The sequence below is a fragment of the Diabrotica virgifera genome, chromosome 5 (genome assembly GCF_917563875.1).
Source record: "Diabrotica virgifera virgifera chromosome 5, PGI_DIABVI_V3a".
NCBI classification, from domain to species: domain Eukaryota; kingdom Metazoa; phylum Arthropoda; class Insecta; order Coleoptera; family Chrysomelidae; genus Diabrotica; species Diabrotica virgifera.
The window spans coordinates 237,558,675-237,585,546 of record NC_065447.1 but is presented as its reverse complement, the minus strand read 5'-3'; the positions used below and the strand labels follow the sequence as shown (position 1 = coordinate 237,585,546).

General features: G+C 33.3%; 1 protein-coding gene across 2 annotated transcripts in view; it reads left to right on the top strand.

Moving 5' to 3' along the window:
- The window catches only part of LOC114332363 (Bardet-Biedl syndrome 2 protein-like), a 117,875-nt gene that overhangs the window by 53,639 nt on the left and 37,364 nt on the right, over positions 1–26,872 (top strand). For both annotated transcript variants that reach the window (XR_007698381.1, XM_050651824.1), the window contains exons 6-7: positions 7,481–7,722; positions 18,403–18,585. Coding sequence is in view for 1 of the 2 variants with exons in the window: in XM_050651824.1 (XP_050507781.1) it covers positions 7,481–7,722; positions 18,403–18,585 (425 nt within the window). In the remaining variant the exon portion in view is untranslated. The remainder of the gene's footprint in view (positions 1–7,480; positions 7,723–18,402; positions 18,586–26,872) is intronic.

Here is a 26,872-nt window from a genome sequence, read left to right as displayed (position 1 = left end):
TCAACAATAATTCATAAATAATCGACCAAATCAGTATATTGATAAAATTAGTGAGTGTGTTATATAAGGCAAGCCGCACACCAAAGAAACATGAAACGTAAAACATGAAACATGAAACGTAAAACACGTTTCATGAAAATAAAACACAGGTAAACAAATCTTGAAGTCCGCCTACCAATGAAACGAATGTGATTCATGCTCATAAAACATTTTTATTTTCGGAGAGTTTCATAAATGGCCGGACATCTATTTGTTTAGCAGTGTTTTATTTCCATGAAACGTGATTTACGTTTCATGTTTCTTTGATGTGCGGCCTGTAGTTCGTTCTTTAACGGTAAAATTTTGCAAAACCTCTAAATTTTAAAGAACCGCTTGGATTGACATGAAATTTGGCATACACATAGCTAACAAGTCAAAGAAAAAAAGTGATATTGTGCCGATATGTGCTTTTGCCCTGGAGGTGGTTTTCGGATGTGCCCTCTTGGTGGTGAAAAAATATTCGTCCAAAGAAAGTCAGGAAATGGATAAACTGGCTAATTTTAAGTAACTTTTGATCTATAGAGTTTTTTCACTAAGTCAATACTTTTCGAGTTATTTGGCAGTGAATATGTTAATTTTTTCAACAAAATAACCACGCTTTTAGACGGTTTTTCGCAAATAACTCAAATAGTAAGTATTTTGTCGAAAAAACATTCTTAGCAAAAATATATCCTGTAAAAAATTTAAAAAAATTGTGTATACATCACGTCTCTACACCTGGTAGAAGCAGAGTTATAGCTAATGAAAAATAGGTTCATATTCGTTAAATTTCAAATGGAATATTTTAACGTGAAATAACCAAAAATGAAGCACATTTCCGGGAAAACTCATTAAAACTCATTTAAAGTGTTTAAAAAAGCTTCATTCTTGTTTTATAAAAAAAATTTCTAGCATCAAAATTAAACAAGTTACGCTCAAAATAAAGTTAGTCCCTTTTGGTTTTGGTAAAAAAATCGAGAAAACCACCCCCTAATTATTATCTTAAATGAACTTGTTACGACTTCACAAGTTTCTTGACTCGTGTATATATTGTTTATATGATCTGTAAGTTTCATCGGTTCAAAGTCCTTACTATTGAAAGGGCTGTAGTTAAAAGGGGTTGAACGATTCACTGATCACGAATGTATGTAAATTTAGAAACACCAAATCTTAATCAATTTTTGTCTAACAGAAAAACAAAAAAAAAAAATGATATTCAGAAAAGCAAATCTGACTTTTTTTGTTTTTCGAGATTTTTGGTATCTCTAACAATTTTTAAATTATTTTGAAAGAAAGCATATTTTTCAAAATTTAAATTTTTAAAAATTTTATTTTGAAACCAAATTTTTTCAAAAATAAGAAATTTGAATCGATAAAACTTACAGATCATATAAACACAACATAAATAAAATATTTTGTGAGGCGGTAACGATTAATTTCATTTAAGTTGCTAATTAGGGGTTGGTCTTCCCGATTTTTTTTTTGCAAAACCAAAAGGGACCAACTTTATTTTGAGCGTAACTTGCTTAAATTTAATGATAAAAACTTTTTGTAGAAACAGAAATAAAGCTTTTTTTAAACACTTTAAAAAAGTTATAATGAGTTTTCTCCAAAAAGTGCTTAATTTTTTCGCTATTTCACGTCGAAATATTCTATTTGAAATTTGGTGAATATGAATCTATTTTTCATTGGCTATAACTCTAGTTCTACGAGATCCAGAGACCTAGCGCGTACACCATTTTTTTACTTTTTTATAGGCTATATTTTTGCTAAGAACGTTTTTTTCGACAAAATACTTACTTTTTGAGTTATTTGCGAAAAACCGTCTAAAAATGTGGTTATTTTGTTGAAAAATGAACATATTCACTCGCAAATAACTCGAAAAGTGTTGACTTGGCGAAAAAACTCTATAGAACAAAAGTTACTTAAAATTATAATATATTATTTTGGAATTTAAATTATTATATATATTTTGGACATATATTTTTTCACCCCCAAGAGGGGGTGAAAGTCACCCCCAGGGCAAAAGCACACATCGGCACAATATCACTTTTTTTCTTTGACATGTAAGCTATACGAATGCCAAATTTCATGTCAATCTAAGCGGTTCTTTAAAATTTAGAGCAAAAACCGTGAAAGAATGGACTACTGCCTAACTGGATAATAATAAAACCAGAGATTTGCGATTTTTTATAAAATGAAAGCTAATGGGGAAAAATTCTTCGCGCGTGGTTATTGTACACTCCTAAACGTAGCCGTGTATATCGTTACGTTTGTAAACAGTTTACTGATTTCCACGAAAATTATTGTTCTTCTAACTTTCGATGGGTATAATGACTAGAAAAATATCAATAGGACAGTAGGAAAAATATCAACATGAGCGAACTCCTGAACATATTTCATCAATTGGTACGTTAGTCATTATTAGTCAAGAGAAGTAGTACAGCAGGACAAATTATAACATTAATGGAAAAAAGTTATTTAGAAGAAAAGGAACATTGGAAAAACGTTCTTCAACGAATAATAGCAACCATTACATTTTTGTTCAAGAACGATCTATTCTTTTATGGTTCAACAACCACATTATTTACAAAAGGAAATTACATAATATATACCGTGTGTCGAATTTAAGATGAAAAGAGCCCTATATTTTGACTATCAAAATAAATACAGGTTTGAAGTTTTGCGCAGTCATAGTACAGGTTGAATGTTCAATGTTAACATTTTTTAAGATACTCAGCTGAAATTTAAATTTTAAACGCAGTCTACTTCGACTCCACAAACAAGGTAAATTTTCGATATTTTGCTTCGAGTTAGAGATATCGAAAAAGTCATTTATGAAAGTTGTTCCAAATATTACTGACCCAACAAGTTTTTTGACCAAATTCGCTCTTTTATTTTTTTATTGTTTGTAGTCAGAACAATAAAACTTAAAATCGGCTGGCCAGATATGTATCTCGGGACAGCTGAGATGAATTTTAGGGTCCTGACTACAAATACTGAAAAAAGTAAAAGTGAATTTTGCCATGCAATTTAGTATGTGGGGTTAGAATAAGATTTGGAAGTACTTTTTCAAATAACTTTACGATTTCTCTAATGCAAAGCAAAATATCGAAAATTTACCCGGTTTGTGGAGTCGCAGTAGGTTGCGTTTAAAATTTAAATTTCAGCTTTCTTAAAAAATGTGAACATTCAACCTGTATGACTTTGCAAAACTTCAAATCTGTGTTTATTTTGATATCCAAAATATAGAGCTGCCTACACCTTAAATGCGACACACTGTATTTAAACAATGTTTAATTGTTTAAATATAAATTTTATTGATTGTTAATTAAAAGTTAAATTTCTGGTGCAACTATATTTCTATTAAATAATTAATTCATTTAAAAAAGTTATTATTATTATTATTAAATCATATTTAGGGGCTTGAAAATTGTGTAGTGCCTCGGACCTGATTTCAGGGCCGTAACTACCATTTGGGCAACCGGGGCGATGCCCCGGGGCCCCCGGCCAAGGGGGCCCCGCAGGTGCCCCTATTTTGACCCCCCTTTTTTGACCGTGCATAGAGTTTAACGAGGAAAATAAAAATATGTATTTTAAAAGCCGATCCCAACGAAATATTTTCAAATGGCACAATTTTAAAAAGACCTTATAGGGGCACCCTAGACCTGAACATAAAGTTTTAATTTTTCACTGGAGAAATTAGTATTTTCGACTAAAATGCAATTGGAACAGAACCCTTAGAAGGGGCCCCTGAGCCCTGAGCTGAGCTGGGGCTCCCGAGACCTTAACATAAAAATTTAAATTAATACTTAGGGAATTCGTTATTTCGGCGTAATAAAACCTAAAATGCCATTGGACAAGGGGCCCGGGCTAAGCTGGGGCCCCCGAGACCTTTCGTAAAGATATAAATTGTTACTGAGGAAATTAGTTATTTTAGTGAAATAAAAACTAAAATGCAACAGGAATAGCGGCCCCCGGTCCCAGCTACTTTGTCTTAACCAAGTTACCCCAGATCACACCTTGGTACGTGAACGGAACTACATAATAATAATAATAATAATAATGTTTATTTAGGAATAACAATAAAGATTTACAAAAAAAATAAAAAGCATAATGAGTACTACCTAAATAAACATAAATTACTCACTGAAGTTGAGCTACCTTGTATATATATATTACTAATATACATACAAAAGTAGCACCCATTTACCATGATACCACATATTGAAAAGAAAGGTAAGGGTAAGATGGAATGAGCACATTGGAATCATCCCTACCAGTACCACAGCATAATAAATCTAACAGCAGTGATGGTATTCGCCTTCGAGAGTGTCACTGCTGAAGGTACCGGATATCGTTTTCTAATATCCTCGTCAAATAGGATTCTGCTCTCATTAGAGCTGTATACAATTACTTCCCGACGGTCTCCTCCTTTTTGACATTTTCCTATCTCGGTCAATTTTTCTTTCACTTTTTCCCTATCGAATTTTACCGCATTCTTGAATTTTTATTCCACCTTTTCAATTTTCTGTATCTCATCAGTAATCTGATTTACCTCTTCCTGCATTTTTCCATTCGGTTTTGAAGTTTCAAGAAATTTTCTTTTTATTGTTTCATTATACTTATTATCTCATTTTGTTTTACTATCTGTTCATTTTGTTGTTTTTCTTTTAAATTTTTTAAAGCGAATAAAAAATCAGGAGATTTCAAAATTTTTTTGTGTTGGTCAACTAAAATGGCAATATGTAGGTTCAAGAAACTTCAGTCATATAATCCATTAAAATGCGTTTTCAAGGGGTTAAATATCAAACATCTTCCGGACCCGCTTTCCGTTGGGGGGAAACCCCCAGACTTCCGGCAGGGGGCCCCCAGATCACCTTTGCCCCGGGGCCCCTAACATCGTAGTTACGGCCCTGCCTGATTTGAATTAAAATAGGCTCTGGTCGTAAGTAATTTTATCTGGGTACTTTCTCTAAAGCTTATGCTTTAACGTAGATTGTTTCGTCTTCAATTTTGTTCTTACTGACAATCATGATTTTTTTGTATTCAGGGCCCTTCCATACCTCTCGCAGTATTGCGTAGTGCGATCAACCAAAATTTGCAGCCTTCCTCTGCTGTCCGCAAAGAGTATTGTATTGTCTGAATCTCTGAGTTTCTCAGAATGAGAATCTCTCATTAGCATAAATGTTTCCAAGTGATCTTGTGTTAAAGTACTTCTTAACCGATTTTTTTATGTATTTCAACGTTGAAAAGCTTCTTTCGCAAGATACTTGTGTCACTGAAAAAGTTATTAAATGCTTATATACTATTTAAATTTGGATAAGCACACTGATATAAGTTGTACTTAAGCAAAACAGCGTAACAGTAAGCTATACGATCTTTACACTTTTTAGTACCACATGGAGGTGAACTTTTCACGATATCAACAACATTGTCATTTATTTTGTTACTTCATATTCATTATCACTTAGATTAATAACATCATTCTTTATATTTTCTGTAGACTGAACATATTCATCATTAACTCGATCTCCTATAATGTCAGTACATATTTTGCAAAATCCTATTTTTTAATACAATCGATTTATCAACAAAATCCACGAGCTCTTCTATAATTGCAGTCCCCGATATGGTAGGATAACAATTTCTGAATTTTTCAGTAAATGATTTAAATGCCGTTAAAGGTATACCATTTTTTATTGTATCAAAATTTCTAGGATGTAGAGTGAATATATCATCATAAAACGATTTGTCTTGATCAAATCGTTTTTTGATACTTCCAATAATTCGGTCAAAATTGTGCAAGACGTTTTTCCATTTTTTTATTCTGCAGAGTAGGTACATACATCATACATGTTTGAAGAAAATTGGAAAACCATAAATATACTTGTAGGCATGAAAATAAATATTATCTGTAGCAATCTATCTATGTATATAGTCTTATTCAATTACCTACTTAACTTGTATTTTACAATTAAAAAAATTTTTAATTTTTTTGAAATGTTTTTTGATAGATACTATTAACAAAATTAACATTTGATTATAAATTAAAAAATATTTTTTTAGTTACATCTAAAATTTTTTGTGAAACTATTTGACCGGCCTCAAGAGGCCGCGGCCTCTCGTTGATTGCACCGATTCATTTATATTGCCAGCACGCCACTGTTGAGAAGTATCCCATAGCTGTGCTTTAGTGCCAAAGTCTTTTCTAAATCTCAGTTGGTTTGCTGTCATTCTATCCTGGCATATACATAAACATTGTTTAATTGGTTTCTTGAGAAGCATTATCTAGCTAGATGAAAATCGAAACGTCAAATATAAACTATTTCTTAATTAACATTGTTGTATATTTTTATAAAATACAGTAGTTAATATAAAAACTTCATCAGAAAATATTACTCGTGCCCTTCTTAAGGTGTGTATCCCTTTTGATGTGTTTCCATAAATTCAGTGATCAATGACCAAATTAACAATGTGTTGATTTTCTTGAGTATTTCCATAGGCTTGTCATGTTGTATTGTACCCAAAATCTTTTTCCTTTTCTGTGAAACCTAGTGTATTGAAAATAATGAAAAGGAAAAAGAAGAACAAGGCTTACAATAGAATATTTATAAAAATGTAACGTAAAAGGGAGTAGAGAACAAAGGGATAATCACTGTTCCATTAATTTATTAAAATGAAAATTTTGCTACCTCGTCCCATTTGTTTTAACATTTTACATTAGGTTGTCAGAATGCTTTTCTTGTATTCAAGTTGGTCCTGAGTTTAAACTATAGATATTCATGCCTTAACCCTTAAACGCCCAAGGGTGGGTAAAAAATGTCCACCAAATGCGTATTCCCTTGTAACATATTTATTACGTATTTAAAAAATTTTCAAAAATTATTTATTGTTAAAAAGACAGCTCTTTATCGAATGTTAATTTGGTTCTACCGATATTTTTGAAAATAAAAGTTAAATATGGGTGGGCACAAAAAGTACACCCTTGGTAAAAGTTGTTACTAAAGGTTTCTATATTATTTCTCGTTGGTAGGAACATAATACATATAATTATCGACGTATAATTACATAATCGACATATGAGGGGGCTGAAAGGAAGAATGTGGAGAAAATCGACAAATCTGAATTACTGGCTTTTACTGGTATATTAATTTTTGTGTACATTGTAATTTTGTTGTAAGGTTTGTGAATTGTTTATATTAATATTTTAGAAGATGCTGTATTTATTAAGCATAATATTCTTAATTTTAATCCATTTCCAACAACTCTCAATAAATATATTAGCTATTTTCGAGGTGGACATTTTTTATCCACCCTTGGGCATACATGGAACCTAAAAAAGGTTGGGCGTTTAAGGGTTAAATGACTAAACATTAAAAAAAATCCACTTTTTACTTTGTTCCTTATAATTGTTTTTTTTAATTTGAGATTTATTTATTCAAAAGTTATATCATTTCAGTTAAGGGTTACACAACTACCAAAGTCTTAACAACAAACAAAGGATCCGAATCGGATCAGAACCTGATCAGAGAATTGTTAGCTCAAAAGCAGTCCCTTTTGATGGAACTAAAGCATTACGATGTGAACACAAAATATAACGAAAATATTTTTTACGAAACTGAAAGTTACGAAAATAGTGGTGTCATTCCTGCGAACACTAGATTGGAGCTTGCAATTAGCACCAATAGCACTGATCCAAAAGTAGGTATACTTCTTAAAACAAAATATAGAATTTAGTATTTTTTTATTATTCGCTTCAACCCCAGGGATTATTAGTGACATAAACTATAATACAAGTAATGCAGTGGCGGCTCGTGACCTCAGTATACGGGTAGGCGACACATACATGTATATAGTGTATAATATAATATGTACATACCTATATAGGTACAAGGTAAGGTGTTTGGTAAAGAATGGACCTTACATTCCTGAGCTTAAAATTGGTCGATTTAATGTAACTTGCCTTAGTACCAAAGTTGATAATAAACCAAATACAGGGTGTCAAACTAAAACTTTTATTTTATTTATTCTTGAATATTTCCTGAAAGACTTTGGATAACAACACCAAATTTGGTAAGCGGGGGTTTTTTGGAATGAGAAATCTAAATTTACCACCAAAAATGATGTATTACCCAGATGGCGCTACATACGTCTTTCAGCGCTCAATCAACATTTTTGTTCTCTTAATATTTTTACTTAAAAAAGGTATACCACATTTATCTCGCTAAGCTCAACTGTTTTTGAGATAAACACATTTTAAGCTGCGATTCAACATACTTTTTGCATATCATTATAGTTAGACCCAAAAAATAAACTTGAAACCATAATAATTATTGTGCCAGTTCTCAATTCCATTTGAAGAAGTTTGAGATACATTTTTGTAAATGTTTATGATTTTAAGTTATTTTTCGGGTGTAACTTCAATGATAAATATTATGCAAAAAATTATGTTGCCTCGCAGATTTAAAATGCGTTTATCTCGAAAACGGTTGAGTTTAGCGAGATAAATGTCGTATACCTTTTTTCAGTAAAAATACACTCACCGGCACAAAAAATGGGCACCCCAAAAATGGGTCATTTAATGTCTTGTATTTCCTAAACCTGATGTCCGATTTAAGTAATTTTTTAATATGTTATAGCCTTATTCTTTAACAATATCGCCGTAATAATATTGTTGATAGACAGGTACATTGTCATTGTATACAGGGTGTACGAATCAAACTGTGTTTTTTTTCTCAAATTTTGGAACACCCTGTGGAATGTTCTAGCTTTTATAAAATACTGAAATTAAAACCCAACTGTAGCCTCAGGTTTTCTTAACATTCTGTTTTTTGATTTATTCGCTTATGTTGGATAATGAAAAAGTTAGGCACTTTAACAACTACCCCTGTTTTTCGTCAATACAGGGTGTTTTTAAATAAGTACGGCAAACTTTAAGGGGTAATTCTGCATGATAAATAATGACAGTGTGCTTTATAAACGTATGCCCGCAAATGCTTTGTTTCCGAGATAGGGGGTGTTGAAATTGTTCTTACAAACTGACGATTTATTTATTGCTCTAAAACGGTTTGTGATATGCAAATGAAATTTGGTAGATTTTAAGAGGTAGCTATTACGCATTTTTTGGCATACAATTAAGAATTTTATATTCACCATTGGCGTGCATACGGGTATAAACATTTTAGATATATCCCGTATGCACGCCAATGGTGAATATAAACTCTTAATTGTATGCCAAAAAATGCGCAATAACTACCTCTTAAAATTTATTAAATTAACAGAATAAAATTTTTGGTTTTAAAACTATGTAGGGTGGGTAATAAAAAAATTGAACCTATTAAATGAGCGCTGAAAGGCGTATGTGGCGCCCTCTGAATAATACATTATTTTTGGTGACGAATTTAGATTTCTCGTCCCAAAAATCCCCGTTTATCAAATTTTGTGTTATTATCTCATGTCTGTTAGGAAATATTCAAGAATAAATAAAATAAAAGTTTAATTTTGACACCCTGTATTTCGGTTATTATCAACTTTCGTACTAATTTGATTGAAAATGAATCGTACCGCATGGGAAAAGTTATAGCGGACGGACTATACGTAAATAATAACTAATGATTCATAGCGTCTCAACCTCTGCATTCAAGTTAGTAATTATCTATCTATATCACAATACTGATTCCTCAGCGTATTTTATATTAAAACGATCTAAATAATCAGGGCCCCCGCTACCATATGTGCAAAGTATGCAATGCACACGGGCGCCGTCCTTTAGGGGCGCCAAAACCGAGGGTCAAAAAGTGCAAAAAGATTTACAAAAAAAATAAAAAAGCAAAAATTAATTTTAAAATAAAAGTTGAGAAATTAAATAGTTCAGTTTTATTTTGTTCGTTTGGATAACATTTTTAGTCTTTCTATAAGCATAAAATAAAAAATCCCGGTATAAAAATAACAAACGCCCAACTGTAGATAAGAAATACCTAACTATGCGCTGATTTCGTGGAAAAATTCCAGACACATTGGTTGAGCAATAGTGTGTGGGCGGTAATTCTATCTCATCGATAAGCGAACGATTCTGCGGCGCTCAAATGATGAATCGACAATATTTGAAAATCGCATACCTACCAAATAACTAATTAGACTGGACTGTATCGTCGCCCCCTTTGCGAAATTATTCCGATTCGATTTTTTTGCACAAACTAACTCAAAAAGAGGTCTTTATAACAAATTCACAGGGTGCCAAGCGGTGCCGTGGACGAAAAATTGGTAAAACATTTTTTTTAAACAAATTCACAAAATAATTTTTTCATTTCGAACAAATTTTTTTAGTTGGGTCATTCTGAGTAAAAAAGGTCTCTTGCCATTTTTCACTCAAATTGATTGTTGTCGAGTTATATGCAATTTAAAATTTAAAAAATGCGAAAATGACATTTTCAAGGCTTAATAACTCGATTAAAAATTATTATTATGAAAGTCAAAAAGCGACCAAATCAAAGTTTAAAACCCCTCCTTCAACATTCTGAAGAAATTTTTGTCATTATTTTATTACAAAGCTGTTGTTTTTAATTATTAACAATTAGCGCTATAGTGCAGGCTGTATCGTTGCCCACGTTAGCAAAATTATTTCGATTAGATTTCTTTGCAAAAACTTACTCAAAAAAGGTCCTATAACAAATCCACAGGGTTCCAGGCGGTACCTTGGTCGAAAAATTGTTTAAACAATTTTTTTTAAACAAATTCACAAAAATATTTTTTTTCCTTTGAACAATTTTTTTAGATAATTTGGTATCTAGCAATCATTCTAGCAGTCATTTTGAGCAAAAAAGGTATCTTGTGATTTTCTCTAGAATTGATTGTTGTCGAGTTATATGGCCATTTTCGCATTTTTCAAATTTTAAATCGTGTATAACTCGACAACAATCCATTTTAGAGAAAAATGACAAGGGACCTTTTTTACTCAGAATGACACAAGTTATCTAAAAAAAATTTGTTCAAATTTTTTTTTTGCGAATTTGTTTAAAAAAATGTTTAAATAATTTTTCAACCACGACACCGCCTGGCACCCTGTGGATTGAAGCTAGGACAAATAATCCTCGGACAAATAATCCCAGAAAAAAATCCCCACAAATTATCCCTGGACAAAAAATCCCCGGACAAATAATCCCTATAAATATTTTTGGACAAAATATCCCCACAAAAAATCCCGGACAAAATATCCCCAAGAAATATTTGCTGCCAAATAGTTCTCTAAAAGTTTTCCGGTGAATGCAATCGGTATAAGTAGATAGCAATCGCCATGAAACCGCTTTTCGGTACGAAAATAATGAATAGCAATTAATACTAAGCATGAATTGTAGTTTCGATTAAGTACCAAATTTCGAATTCCAATTCCATGTCGAAACTTCAAATTTTACGTGACAAAAAAGTGTGAGTTTTTTCAAAAATCGTGGGAGAGAATGATATGGGGAATGAGCTAAGGCTGTGGGAATCATGTTGTAATTATTGGCTTAAATCTTTTGCTCACTTTGTTTTGAATAAGTATGTCCAGTACATTGCGTATTCGTGATGATAACTGCTGGTCTTGACAACGATAATCTTGATTGTACCTAATCCAAAAAACCTGTTCCTTTTTGTACATTTAGCGTCAAAAATATTTAGTCATCATCATCTATGTCGTTATAACTCTTCGAGAGTCTTTGCCGCGTTTATTATTGCCTTCCATGTTTGTCGGTTCTGTGCCACTATTTCCCATTGTCTCACTTCCATTTTCTCCAAATCTCCTCTGACTGCATCTTTCCACCTTTTTCTAGGCCGTCCTACACCTACAGACCTTCTCCCATCTGGCCTCTCCCCGAGTAGCTATGTCTGGTTTGATTTTTGGATAAATTTTTGGCATGACATACTCTAAGGCCAGATTAAACAACAATGCTGACAACGGATGCTGTCTCAGTCCAGAATTTACGGAGAAACCGTTTGATATTTTCCCCACTATTCAACTTGTACAAAGGAGTTACAGATGCATTTGCGTTACCGCAGTTAGTTTCTTCTGTACGCCCAACTCGGCTATTTTGGTCGAGCTGGGTGTACGTAAAAATTGTATTTCATGTAGTGTTGGACGATTAATGTAAAATTTGAAGATTTCGGCATGGAATTGGAATTCGAAATTTGGTAAAATTTCGGGAAAACTTTTAGAGAATTATCCGGCAACAAATAATTCGTGGGAATTTTTTGTCCGGAATTTTGTGTGGGGATATTTTGTCCAAAAAAATTGTGGGGAATATTTGTCAGGGATTTTTTGTGGGAATTTTTTGTCCGGGGATTATTTGTCCGGGGATTTTTTGTCCAGGGATCATTTGTGGGGATTTTTTGTCCGGGATTATTGGTCCGGGGATTATTTGTCCGGACCCCAAAAAATAAATAAAAAAACAAAATCAAAATACCTATGCCTATAAAATGACAAGGGGCGCCAAAATCCTTTTTTGCACACAGGCGCCAGTAGTTCTTACGGGGGCCCTGTAAATAATAACAAATGTACTTAGTTCAAGTTCACGCACATTAAACATGTGATACAAAACTATAAACTGATATTGTTTTTATCTGTTCAATACCCTAAAGGTTAATAACATCTTATTTAAAATATGTTTTATATAGAGTGTTCATATTATACTACAGCGGGACCGTTGAATGGGGACGAGCAGGAGTCAATGCAAGATGAAGTAACAAAACTGAAGTGAAGCGGGTAGCTTGAATGTGGATTAGCTAAGAAGATAAGTGAAGGATGTTAGATGGTGGAGAAGTAGCCATGACATACAACCTACAACAAGCGAAAGGTAGCACTGATTGTAAATATATGGAAACGGCCCTTGATCAGCATTTTTGGCTTGGAGGTTACATTATCTGCGATATATATCTTAGGGAGTTTCTTTTAGGATTTAATACTCATCAGGAAGTTTGTTTCTGGCCAAGTGAAGAAGATTGGCTCGAGGGAAGGAAATTTTGTTTCTGGAAAGCATGGTGGGATGCAGCTTTTAGGATATATTTAACTCCGATGTTGGAGCTGCCTATCGTACGTAGTACATATCTTTTGCTGAGAGAATAAATTCTATCCTCTATGGTGGGAAGATTAGTGAGTGGGTGTACTAATACGGATGGATACCACCAACGCTTTTTCATGCACTTTCTTAGGATTTTTTTTTCGGTAGACACGATGGTATTTTAGTTCGACTGTTTAATAACGCATTGAGATATATGCCCTGTACACTCGATAAATTGGCTTGATGAAGGCTTGATGATCGAAGACTTTTGTTTGGCGTGACCGTGTGACTCCAAACTTTCCAAATAATGGTAATACGTGATAGATGCTAGGTGATATGTGTCCGATAGGGAATGTTAAGGATCGTTTTCACGCTACGTATTATTGTACGTTTTGTGTGATAGGACAAATCCTATACAATAAAATGTGGCATGTAAACAGCAAAACGTACGTTTTGTCGAATCGAAAAATGTATAGGATTTGTCCTATCACACAAAACGTACAATAAGACGTAGCGTGAAAACAGCAAAACGTACGTCTTGTCGAATCGAAAAAATTAAATCCGCTTATTGACAAAACGTACGTTTTGTCGTACGTTTTGTATGACCCACAGAACGTACAAGAAAACGTAGCGTGAAAACGGGCCTTTAGAGACTATCTTAAATCTATACATATGTCATAATATACAAAAAATTATATCTTATGTAGTCGCTTAACCTATGGTTAATAATTTATTCTTCTGTTAATGAAAATAACGTATGGGTTAATGATATATTCTTCTATTCATGAAAAAAGGTTAGTCTAGTGTTTAAAAGTGTAGAAACCATTTTTTAATATATGGTTTTCTTTTTAAATTTGCGTAAAGGACATATCATTTTTGATTAAACCAATGATCGTTACAGGAATTGCATGACGTCAATAACACTTCCAGTTAAATTGCAAATATTGGGTGGAATGCATAAAACGTAGTACCTGTTAATGCTTCAAGTATGTACTACATTTTTTAAGATTTTGCTACACTTACCAAGCACTAAATGCTTTTTAATCTGTTGGGATGCAGAATAATATTTTTGGTATTGTTTTGTGTGCTATTAGACTGAAAACTTAGTCTTTAGCTAGCAGTTGCCGCTAGGGCATCCCTGCCATTTCGTTCGTTGCAATCCGTGACTGTACGCCGGGGTTTGTCCTAGTTGGGCCAGAGAGAGCAGCATATGTGCCTCCTGATGAGAGACTAATAAGTTTCGAAACCGGTAGGGGTGTTTGCTGCACTCTCTGATTGGACTAGGATATGGTGCGGCTGTAGTTTCGTGTTGCAATGAAACTGAAAATGGTTTTTCACATTTGATGTAGTAAAATACTTATAAAAGCATTTGTAAGTGTAGTAATGCTTTGTAAGTGTAGTTAAATTTTCAAAAATGTAGTACATACTTGAAGCATTAGCAGGTACTACGTTTTATGCATTCCACCCATTATCTGCCAGCTTTAATAAAGCAATTAATAGACTATGCACATTTTAACACCTAAAAACTCTATCGATGATTGCTAAATTTATTCATGGTATATTTCCCTTGATATATAATTTATTTAAAATTAAAGTGACTTTGAATTAAATTGGTATATATGTTGAATGAATCAACCTATTTCCATGAATAACATTTTAATGCAATCATACTCATGTTGCGATGGAGACTCAATTTCGTATTTTTCTGTATAGCTCCTCCGCAGTTGGCTATCAGCTATCATCATTAGTTGCGGAATATAATAACTAGATAATAAAAAAAGTTTCTATAGATAGTTTTTAAAATTGTTAAAAGTGGTTATATTTTAATTTGATTTGTATAATTTATGTTGATTATATGTCATAGAAAATAGTGAAAGGGTATTAGAAGAGCATAGACAGAAAGAATGAAGACATGACCTTGAAGATAAAGGTTTCAAACTTTAGGTTTTATAATATTTTGTAATGTATCTTTTAAGTAAAATGTTTTTGCAATGGTAAAAATGACTTGTTTATTTTGTTAAATATATGGAAAATATAAGTCTTCTTCTTTCATGCGGTAGGTATCCGCAGAATCGTATCATTATTATTTTCTAATGGTAGGGGAGCCCAAGCCTGCATTTTTGCAGTTACTCAAGCGCGTCAGATTATTACATGGGGAGAAACATTGTACAATGAAAATGTACCTCTACCATATATTGGCTCTTAATACAGGGGAGTTCGTTAAGGGCGGGGGGGGGGGGGGGGCCGAAAAAAAATCTATCCTTAAAAAACTCGAAATCGTCAGATTAAGAGAAGGTAAGTTAAATACATGCAAAGCAGTGTATATTTCAAAAATCTGACCGTTTGAGCCGGGCGTAAGGAAATGGGTAATTCCCAAAATTTCACAAGAAAATCGCGAATATTTCGCGAAATGAATGACAGATCGAAATACTAAAAACTACTTACTCAATATTTTTCAAAAATCTATCGAATGATACCAAACACGACTTCCCACGGAGAGGGATGTGGGGTAAATTTAATATTTTAAATACGAATCCCGCGATATTTCGCGAAATGAACATCGGATCGAAAAACTTTAAAATCTTAAATGGGAGCCCCATTTTTTATTATATATTTGGATTCCTTACGTAAAAATAAGTAACTTTTATTCAAGACATTTTTGAAGTTATACTTCTTTAGGCGCGATTGAGATTGAGGGTGAATTTATATTGATCTGCGCGCATGCGCACACCGACAGTTTGGTATTAGTCTTTATACGGGCTCTGATTGGGTGTTGAAATGATCTGTCAATAATTGTTCAATATGGAAGTTATTGGTAAACAAAAATGTTGTATAATATATTAGTTTTTATTGTTGTGAGGACAGAAATAAAATCAAATTTATAATTATAGTGACTTTTTAAATAGTTTTGAAAAGCCACAGGTACGTAATTCTAAATGTTTCAGTTGTATTCCAATAAAAAATTATCTTCATACCTATTTGGAAAATGTAAAAGAAATAATGTACTTACCTAGTACTTGCTATGCTATACCCCTAGTAGGCAATGCTTTAATTTACATAATCTGATTACGAACAAACTCTCTACAAATTTTCATCTAATGTATCGTTTTCTTACTCTATATATTGTTGTATTTTAATTCGACAAAAATCAAACTAATAAAAATTCATATAAACAAAATGTCAAAAAGTTGTTCAGTTTGTGTATATTCCCACATGACGTATACGCGAAGGTGGTGCAGTTTGAAATCACTTCGACTCTCGTACGGCGGGATACACGGGAAGTAGGTTCAAGCCCAATGCAAGTTATATCATTTTTTTTTATTTTTTTTTATAGATTTTATGATTGTAAGTATATTATTATATAATTCTTTTCAGAAAACACGTATTTAATTAAAATTTTTGGCAACAATTATTGTTCAGAAATCATTTGTGGCATTTTTCAATGTGTTTGTGTGTTTTATTCTTTTATTTTTTTAATTTTTGGTATTGTTTTAATAAAAATTTTTGGAAAGTGGTAAAGAAACTGTTTAAAGTATATTGATTTCGTTGAAATCATATAATAGAAGTATAACTTCTTACGTGCGTAAAAAGTACACACATTTTTTTTTGAATTATGGATAGATGGCGCTATAATCTAAAAAACCGATTGTTGGAAATGGAAAATTAAATTGAAAATGGACAAGTCCCCACTAAAATGGAAAACTTTACTTAAATTTTTTTGGTTTTAGTACCTACTCTTCACAACCCAATAGGTCCCCAAAGCGCTCGAGTGACTGCACATTTAGCATATTTTGCTCCCCTACCAACATTGAATAACATTGAAAAACAGAGTGAGATAAACAAAATGAATAAAGTTTAAACTTATTGACGAATCGTCCTGAATTTTTTTGTGGATTATAAGGCCTACTTGACTTAACTTTTCATGCAATATCAAATCCCTCGGTGCATTTTTGCAAAAATTATAGCAAATTTTTAATTTTCAAAATTTTTAGTATTTTTAGCAATTTCCGAAGCAACAAATAATCGGATGAAAATTCAAAAACTTCCATTTCTTTCTCTATCTACTAAAAGATGAATACTCTAAATAATAAATTATTAAATTACCATTATTTTACCTGTAGCTATTTAAACGAAAAAACTGCCATTTCTGACGCATATTTGTTAAGGGGATAGGCGCAAAATCTTGATTCAATGCAATTTAAATGCATTTATTTTTTTTCGAATCCTGAGAAAACTAATAAGTATTTTTGAAAAATTTAAACTTAGAATGAAAAATTACATTATTACCGAGGACCGAAATTCCCTGAAAACTTATATAATGTTTACTTTAACAAGTTACAGGCGTGAAAAAAGATAGGGAAAATTTAATGTGATTTTTAATTTCAAATATTTCATTCAAAAGAAATTTTTTGTTTATTCTAAGGAACTTTCGGTCCTCGGTAATAATGTTTCATTGTGTGTTTAAATTTTTCAAAAGTATTTATTGAAATTAAGAGGAAACAGTAGCAATCAACAGGTAGCGAAAACGCGTTCCAAGATTGCAGCTGTAATTTTGAATATTTTTTCGAGATATTTGGTACACTTATTCGTAATATAATAAAGAATGGCGGTACAGAGCCCAATTTGAAAAATATATTAATATGTGGAAATTACTCTGTAATTAAATACAATATTAAAAAAACGAGTATGTACCGCCATTAAGAAGAACAAAAAATACACTTTCTTCAAATAATTTTTTTTATCCGATGCCTAGATTTTGTGTCATTTTGGAACTACTAAAATTTTTTATTTCATTAGTAGTTCCAAAATTACACAAAATCTAGGCATCGGATAAAAAAGTTTATTTGAAGAAAGTGTATTTTTTGTTCTTCTTAATGGCGGTACAGGCTCGTTTTTTTAATATTGTATTTAATTACAGAGTAATTTCCACATATTAATATATTTTTCAAATTGGGCTCTGTACCGCCATTCTTTATTATATTACGACTACGTGTGCCAAATATCTCGAAAAATATTCAAAATTACAGCCGCAATCTTGGAACGCGTTTTGGCTACCTGTTGATAGCTACTGTATCACCTTAATGCATTTAAATAGCATTGGACCAGAATTTTGCGCCTACTAATTATTATATTCCTTCGAACTGTGACGAGCATTTTTGAAATTTTAATGTATATGTAGTACCAAAAAAACCATTTACAACCTGGCTGCCTCAGTGTCCCGAATATAGTATTTTTTGCCTTACTTTCCTGGAGATAGTTTATGGAAATTTTGATTCGTAAAATCAATAAAAATAGATTTTAACAGATTTATAAAAATTAGAAAATACTGTAATATTTATTTTTTTTTTAGCCACATGTGGAGCTCTACTTATGCACCAATAACTCCACAATAATCAGAGCAACGATAATTTTTGCCGAAGGAATATTTAGTGGAGAGACTCATGTGATTCACCCTCCTGTTTCAAAATTAAAATCACAGCTTCTGGTACCTTTGTTTTTACCGAAAGATAGTCCTGTAGATATACATGTAAAGGTAAATGTTCATAATATATTTATAATATAAACACTAGCTGACCCAGCGAACTTCGTATCGCTATAGAATTATTATTAACCCTCCGTTACTCGCACATGGTGAATGAGACCGGCCCTCTAAATAACTAACTCTAATTGTAGTGGTGATTTTGGATTGCTGCTGCATATACCTCTTCAGTCATCAGTCAACTATGAATGAAGTCCACGTGCAGTGTAAAAAAGAGTATTGTACTTTTATTATTAGGCAACACAGTGCGCTACACCGGTTGTGAGTATTTGTGCACAATTTTGTGTTTAATATTTTGTGTTTAAATCAGCCATCGATAGTTTTAATTAGTAAGGTAATTTAGGACCTTTTTCTTATTTTCACTGTTTATATATTTTTTATATATTTGTTTATTTATATTTAGATATGGATTACGAGAAGAAGAAGCACATATTATTAAAATTATTTGAGGAAGTATTGACTGACAAGGAAACGTATGAAGATGATGATGAACAAAGTTACTCTTTATTAAAGTAATATAATGTTGATACAAACGTATATCTACAAAATGATCATATTCATTAAATAATATAATTGTACACAATTTTGCAAAAATTTTTTTTTAATATTGCTGACCCATATTTTTGGGCCCGGTCTTCTGCACCGTGCGCGAGTATTCGATCACAAAAAATTGGCGCGAGTAATAAGCGAGTATAACGGAAGGTTAAATGTTAATTAACTTTTAACTTGAAGTAAAAACTCCCTGGTGTAGTTGGTATAAAACTTAATTAAGAATTAAAATTTTTAAAAATATAAAAGGCTTACATTGTTCAAAACGAACGGTTTAGGACTCATCAGTCCATCATGAGTGAACCATAGGCGTAACCAGGATGATCCTAAGGGGGGGTTACAACTACCTGAAAGGAGGGGGGTTACAACTACTGGAAGGTCTCTGGGGGCTATGGTGTTAAGCGTATAGAGCTCAAAGTACATCCCAATGGGGGGGGGGGGGGTTATAACCCCCAAAACCCCCCTTGTTACGCCTATGGAGTGAACTGCATGTCCTTGCAAAATAGCCATAATGACAAACAGTGATTGGATTAAATGTTCAATCTACATTAGAAATACAAGAAAATAATGCGACTTAAAGTCGATGGCAATTGATTGTATCCAGAAACATGTGAGTACTCTACTTTTACATAGTTTTAACGTCTGTTTTGGACCACGCTAGTCTAAAAAATAATTGGTATTATAAGAGTCCGGTGTTGTTCGTCCGCTATAACTTTTCCCATGCGTCACGATTCATTTTAAAACAAATTAAGTCAAAACATAAAGTGAAACGAACGTCGATGTATGTGTATATACATTTTGAATACTATATACTACACACATCGGCGTACGTTTCACTTTAAATTTTGACTTAATTTGTATGAAAATGAATCGTACCGCATGGGAAAAGTTATAGCGGACGGACTATACGTAAATAATAACTAATGATTCATAGCGTCTCAACCTCTACATTCTAAGTTAATAACTATCTATCTATATCACAATACTGATTCCTCAGCGTATTTTATATCGATCTAAATAATAACAAATATACTTAGTTCAAGTTCACGCATATTAAACATGTGATACAAAACTATAAACTGATATTGTTTTTATATCTGTTCAATACCCTAAAGGTTAATAACATCTTATTTAAAATATGTTTTATATAGAGTGTTCATATTATACTACAGCGGGACCGTTGAATGGGAACGAGCAGGAGTCAATGCAAGATGAAGTTACAAAACTGTAAGTGAAGCGGGGAGCTTGAATGTGGATTAGCTAAGAAGATAAGTGAAGGAGGTTAGATGGTGGAGAAGTAGCCATGACATACAACCTACAGCAAGCGAAAGGTAGCACTGATTGTAAATGTATGGAAACGGCTCTTGATCAGCATTTTTGGCTTGGAGGTTACATTACCTGCGATATACAGTGTGTCTGCGTAACTTGGAACCATATGGGAAACTCTTTTAATATCAATTTTACGAAAAAATGATTCTTTATAAAGTGCTCTGCATAGTCTAAAACCCACGAAAATGAATCGTGACGCATGGGAAAAATTATAGCGGACGAACAATAACTATAATCCGGTAAGAAGTCAAAGTAACTATCCTCCTTGGTATAGAACGTGAACAAAAAAAAAACAGATGTCCTGGTTGTCCCAACTCAAAATAAATCCATATTAAGTACATTATTCCCATATTCCCAGTGACTGCTTGCTCTGGACTTCAAATATATCAAGATTTTTCAAGTGGCCGACAGCCTTCTACAGGAGTATTCAAAATTGTCTTCTAAACAGGAAAAAAAATATCTGCACTTGAGCAAGTTAATTTTTCCATAAAATTCTTAACACCAAAACTAACATAAAACAGGATTATTTCTGCTGAAAGGGGTCGACCTTCATACTGAATTGTCTTGTTAAACTTAGGATGGATGTTTTGTGTTCCTAAAGTAGTAAATTGTCTTTGGTGAACGTCTTAATACATTTTCTTCCATTATGGCAAATAATTCAATAAAATAAGTTATAGCACATAACTGCCGTTTGCCAAATGTCAATTAACGTTAATCTGTGTGCGTATTTCTGAAAGGATTCAAAAACTATTTTAAGTAAACACGTTATCCCTTATTTACCACTCAATGCGCATGACAAGTATAATGTTTAACGTAAGTCAAAATGTAGCGAGTTTTTAAGCCCCTTATTTCAACAACGTTAAACGTTATACGTTATTCTGCTCATGCGCAGTAACAGAAAAATAACGTATTACTTTATTAGCGGATAAGGTATCCCCTTATTTAGGTAGAAATAAGGTTCACGTTATTAAGGGATTACGTATTTGTAAGATTGCCAAATGTCATATATCTAAGTCACAAAAAACGAAAAAAAAAGTCATATGAGCTGAACCAAAGACAACTAGAATAAAAAATATAGTAACGATGTATAAAATTGTAATCAAAATTGGTTTTTGAACAATTCTAAATTACACCATTTCTTGAAAAATCTGACACTTGACTGAATTGCCTTGTTAAACTTAGGAGAGATGCTGTGTGTTCTTAAAGTAGTAAATTGTCTTTGGGAACGTCTTAATACATTTTCTTCCATTATGGCAAATAATTCAATAAAATAAGTTATAGCACACAACTGCCGTTTTATAGGTTACGTTTGCCAAATGTCAATTAACGTTAATCTGTGTGCGTATTTTCTGAAAGGATCCAAAAACTATTTTAAGTAAACACGTTATCCCTTATTTATTACTCAATGCGCATGCGCATGACAAGTATAACGTTTTACGTTTAACGTACGTCAAAAAGTAGAGGATCTAAAAACTCTCTAGTAGAGGGTTTAAAAATTCTCTATTACCGTCCCTTATTTCGACTTAAATAGCGGGACACGGTATCATAGATATAATAAACTGTAGATTAGGCTAGCTATGGGCCGCCCTGTGCATCGAGCTGTAACGACGATATAAAGGACGCCATTGGTCAATATTCATTTTGAGTGGTCTAGCCATCTTTGTCATATTTGTCTAGCCATATTAGAGAGATATCGCAAAGGCTAACGTTAATATCGTGTCAAGACGTAAATAAATGATAACGGTCTATTTCAACATAGGCATAAAGAGAGTTATCGCAAATGTTCTGGGGCGGGGTTTAACGTTATTATGACAACCGACGTTTGGGATTAAATGTAACCTAGAAATTAATGTTGAGGAATACTATAAATGGTTTTTTATTGAAAAATGAATTTGGATACTGAGCAGGTTGACTTGCATTTTAATTTTAATGATTTAACCAACAATAAATATAAATAATCAGTACAAAAATAATATAAAACATCTGAATCACTAATATCCTACCACAGAAAGTACCACCGTGTTTCTCAACACGGGAAACAAGATGATTCACAGTTTTTTCTTTATGAAATTTCTATTCTATAAATTATTTTTATGTTTCATTCCAAATATCAAATTAGCGTTAACGTTATTACCGTCCCTTATTTCAACCTAAATAGCGGGACACGTTATCCGGTATTACCGTATCATTCACTCTGCGCTTGCGTACATGTAATAGCGTTTTCCGCTATTAGCGTGCGATAAAGCTAGCGCAGAGTGAATGTTACGCTAATACGGGATAACGTGTCCCGCTATTTAGGTTGAAATAAGGGACGGTAATAACGTTAACGCTAATTTGACATTTGGGATGAAACATAAAAATAATTTATAGAATACAAATTTTATAAACTAAAAACTGTGAATCATCTTGTTTCTTGTCTTGAGAAAGACGTTGCGTTCTTATTTTGTCTACAATAGACTACTGACTACTTTTTGTGGTTAGGATATTAGTTATTCAGATATTTTATATTATTTTGATACTGATTATTTATATTTATTGTTGGTTAAATCATTAAAATTAAAATACATGTCAACCTGCTCAATATCCAAATTAATTTTTCAATAAAAAACAATTACAGTATTCCTCAACATTAATTTCTAGGTTACATTTTAATCCCAAAAGTCGGTTGTCATAATAACGTTAAGTCCCGCCCCCAGAGCATTTGCGATAACTCTCTTGATGCCTGTGGTGGAATACACCGTTATCCCTTATTTACGTCTTGACACACTAATAACGTTTGCCTTTGCGGTATCTCTCTATTAGAGAGATATCGCAAATGCATTTTTATCGCACGCTAATAGTGGAATACGCTATTTTGACATGTACGCAAGCGCAGAATGAATGTTACGCTAATACCGGATAGCGTGTCCCGCTATTTAGGTTGAAATAAGGGACGGTAATAACGTTAACGCTAATTTGACATTTGGGATGAAACATAAAAATAATTTATAGAATACAAATTTTATAAACTAAATACTGTGAATCATCTTATGTTGAGAAACACGTGCATTTTTATTTTGTCTACAATAGACTACTTTTTGTGGTTAGGATATTAGTTATTCAGATATTTTATATTATTTTTATACTAACTATTTATATTTATTGTTGGTTAAATCATTAAAATTAAAATGCATGTCAACCAGCTCAATATCCAAATTCATTTTTCAATAAAAAACAATTACAGTATTCCTCAAAATTAATTTCTAGGTTACATTTTAATACCAAACGTCGGTTGTCATAATAACGTTAAGCCCCGCCCCAGAACATTTGCGATAACTCTCTTGTTGCCTGTGCTGAAATAGAACGTTATACGTTATTTACGTCTTGACACGATATTATCGTTTGCATTTGCGATATCTCTCTAATATGTCTTTGCACGTTATCCGGTATTAGCGTAACAGATAAAAATGCATTTGGGATATCTCTTTAATGAAACTGGAATTACATTACCTTAGGTCGTACCTTAATGATGGTTGTTAAACTACAAATCAACCAAAAACTAGTTTATCACGTTATTATAATCAAAACTAATACGATGGGTTCACTAATTGGTATTTCATTTAATTATTGTCACTTAACTATTTATAAAAATAAACTGTTAAAAGTTACTGCACAAAATTTGCAACTTTGTTTGGACTGAAATAAACATGCCTTCCATTGGCTCATTTAGGGCCGAACTCCAGTGATAATGCAGCGATGCTATCTCATCTAATAGTCGTTGCCAAGCAGTTGCTGTTAGGGTCTTCTGTGTTTCCGACGCTGGTAGACGTCGTACTTCATTATATCTCGTGGAATATGAATCGGCTGGTCGGTCAGTTCGGCGAATTTCATCCTAGTTTTTTCATCCATTTGGTCCAATACTCTGATCTGCTGAGTAAATATCAGAACAGAAATCTTTCTGTCACGTATCGAGGGACTGTTTCCGCTTCTCATTCTTATAGTCCAGGGTAATAAGGATTTTCTCGGGACACTCAAAGATCCAGGTAGCTGACTACTTTTTTAGTTATTGTAGACCTATAGGAAGAAAACCTACCTGTTTCCTGCCTAGAGTTCGCGTCCGTTTTTTTATTATTAACAATTTAGTGCAAAAATCGCGATTTTATCGATTTTTTGCACTCCATTCTAAAACTAAATAGTTGACATAAAATTACAAAATTCAGCTTTTTAGAGCATTAAAATACCTTCAAAATGCCGATTTTTGAAAGTTAAAAAGTTAATTTGTTGCTACGCAAACTGCAAAATAATTGAAAATCGTTATTTGTTAATAACTTTTACTGAAACTACCCTAGAACTTTAGTGTTTTACTAAAAGTTGGATAATGTGGTACTCAACAAACCCTCAAAATTTGAGACCGATCCATTAATTAGTTTAAGAGTTATTCTATTTGTTTATCCCAGAGACCTTTATTTTGCAATAAGATAAGATAGAAAATAATGATAGTCAGAGAGATAGAAGCGGATTTTGTGCGTGATAAGTAATATGGAAAAACTATACAGGGATATGTTGAATTAGTTGTGTACATGACTTTCACCAACGGCCGGAAACCAGAGTTGGGGCCGAGGGTAGTTTTAGGGGTCAAAATCGCGGATTTTATTATTTTTTTATGACGCTCATGATCGAGATAGTGCACCAAAATTTGGGATTAAGTAGGTCATGACGTAACTGAGTAAAATCTGTAGGGGCGGAACGCTGCGTGGCCGACAAAGGGGTGGGGGTAGGGGTGAATATAAAAAATATAAACGGTTTTTTGCGACGTTCGTGATTGAGATAGTGGACCAAAATTTGGGAATAAGTAGACCATGATATTACTAAGTAAAATGCCCAGAGCCGGAAACCAGAGTTGGGGATGAGGGTAGTTATAAGGGGTCAAAGTCGCCGTTTTTATTATTATTTTTTTGTGACACTCATGATCGAGAGAGTGCACCAAAATTTGGGAATAAGTAGGTCATGACGTAACTAAGTAAAATCTCCAGGGGTGGCACTCTGCGTGGCCGACAAAAGGGTGAGGCTGGGGTGAATACAAAAATTATAAGGGGTTTTTTTGCGACGTTCGTGACTGACAGAGTGCACCAAAATTTGGAAATAAGCAGACCATGACATAAGTAAGTAAAATCCTCAGAGCCGGAAACCAGAGTTGGGCATGAGGGTAGTTATAAGGGGTCAAAATCGCCATTTTTATTATTTTTTTTGTGACGCTCGTGATCGAGATAGTGCACCAAAATTTGGGAATAAGTAGGTCATGAGGTAACTAAGTACAATCTCCAGGGGTAGAACGCTGCGTGGCCGATAAAGGGGTGGGGGTAGGTGTGTAGATAAAAAATATAAGGGGTTTTTTGCGACATGCTAGATTGAGATAGTGCCCCAAAATTTGGGAATAAGTAGACCATGACTTAGCTAAGTGAAATCCCCAGAGCCGGAAACCAGAGTTGGAGATGAGAGTAGTTTTAAGGGGTCAAAGTCGCAGTGTGTATTATTTTTTTTGTGACTCGGCACAACATTTGTCCCCCACGCAGCATTCCGCCCCTGGAGATTTTACTTAGTAATGTCATGATCTACTTATTCCCAAATTTTGGTGCACTATCTCGATCACGAACGGCGAAAAAACCCCCATATATTTTTATACTCACCCCTGCCTACCACCCCTTTGTACCCCAAGCAGCGTTCCGCCCCTGCAGATTTTGCTTAGTTACGTCATAACCTACTTACTTCCAAATTTTGGTGCACTATCTCCATCATGAGCGCCACAAAAAAAAATAATAAAAACCGCGATTTTACCCCTTATAACTACCCTCGTCCGCCACTCTGGTTTCCGCCTCTGGGGATATTACTTAGTTATGTCATGGTCTACTTATTTTCAAATTTTGGTGCACTATCTCAATCACGAACGTCACAAAAAACCCCTTATATTTTTTTATATTCACCCCTGCCCCACCCCTTTGTCGACTACGCAGCGTTCCACTCCTAGAAATTTTACTTAGTTACGTCATAACCTACTTATTCCCAAATTTTGGTGCGCTATCTCGATCATGAGCGTCACAAAAAAAATAATAAAAAACGGAACTTTGACCCCTTATAACTACCTTCCTTCCCCACTCTGGTTTCCGGCTCTGGGGATTTTAATTATTTATGTCATGGTCTACTTATACCCAAATTTTGGTGCACTATCTCAATCGTGAACGTCGCAAAAAACCCGTCATATTTTTTATATTCACCCCTACCCCCACCCCTTTGTCGGCCACGCAGCATTGAGCCCCTTGAGATTTTACTTAGGTACGTCATGACCTACTTATTCCCAAATTTTGGTGCACTATCTCGATCATGAGCGTCATAAAAAAAATAATAAAATCCGCGACTTTGACCCCTT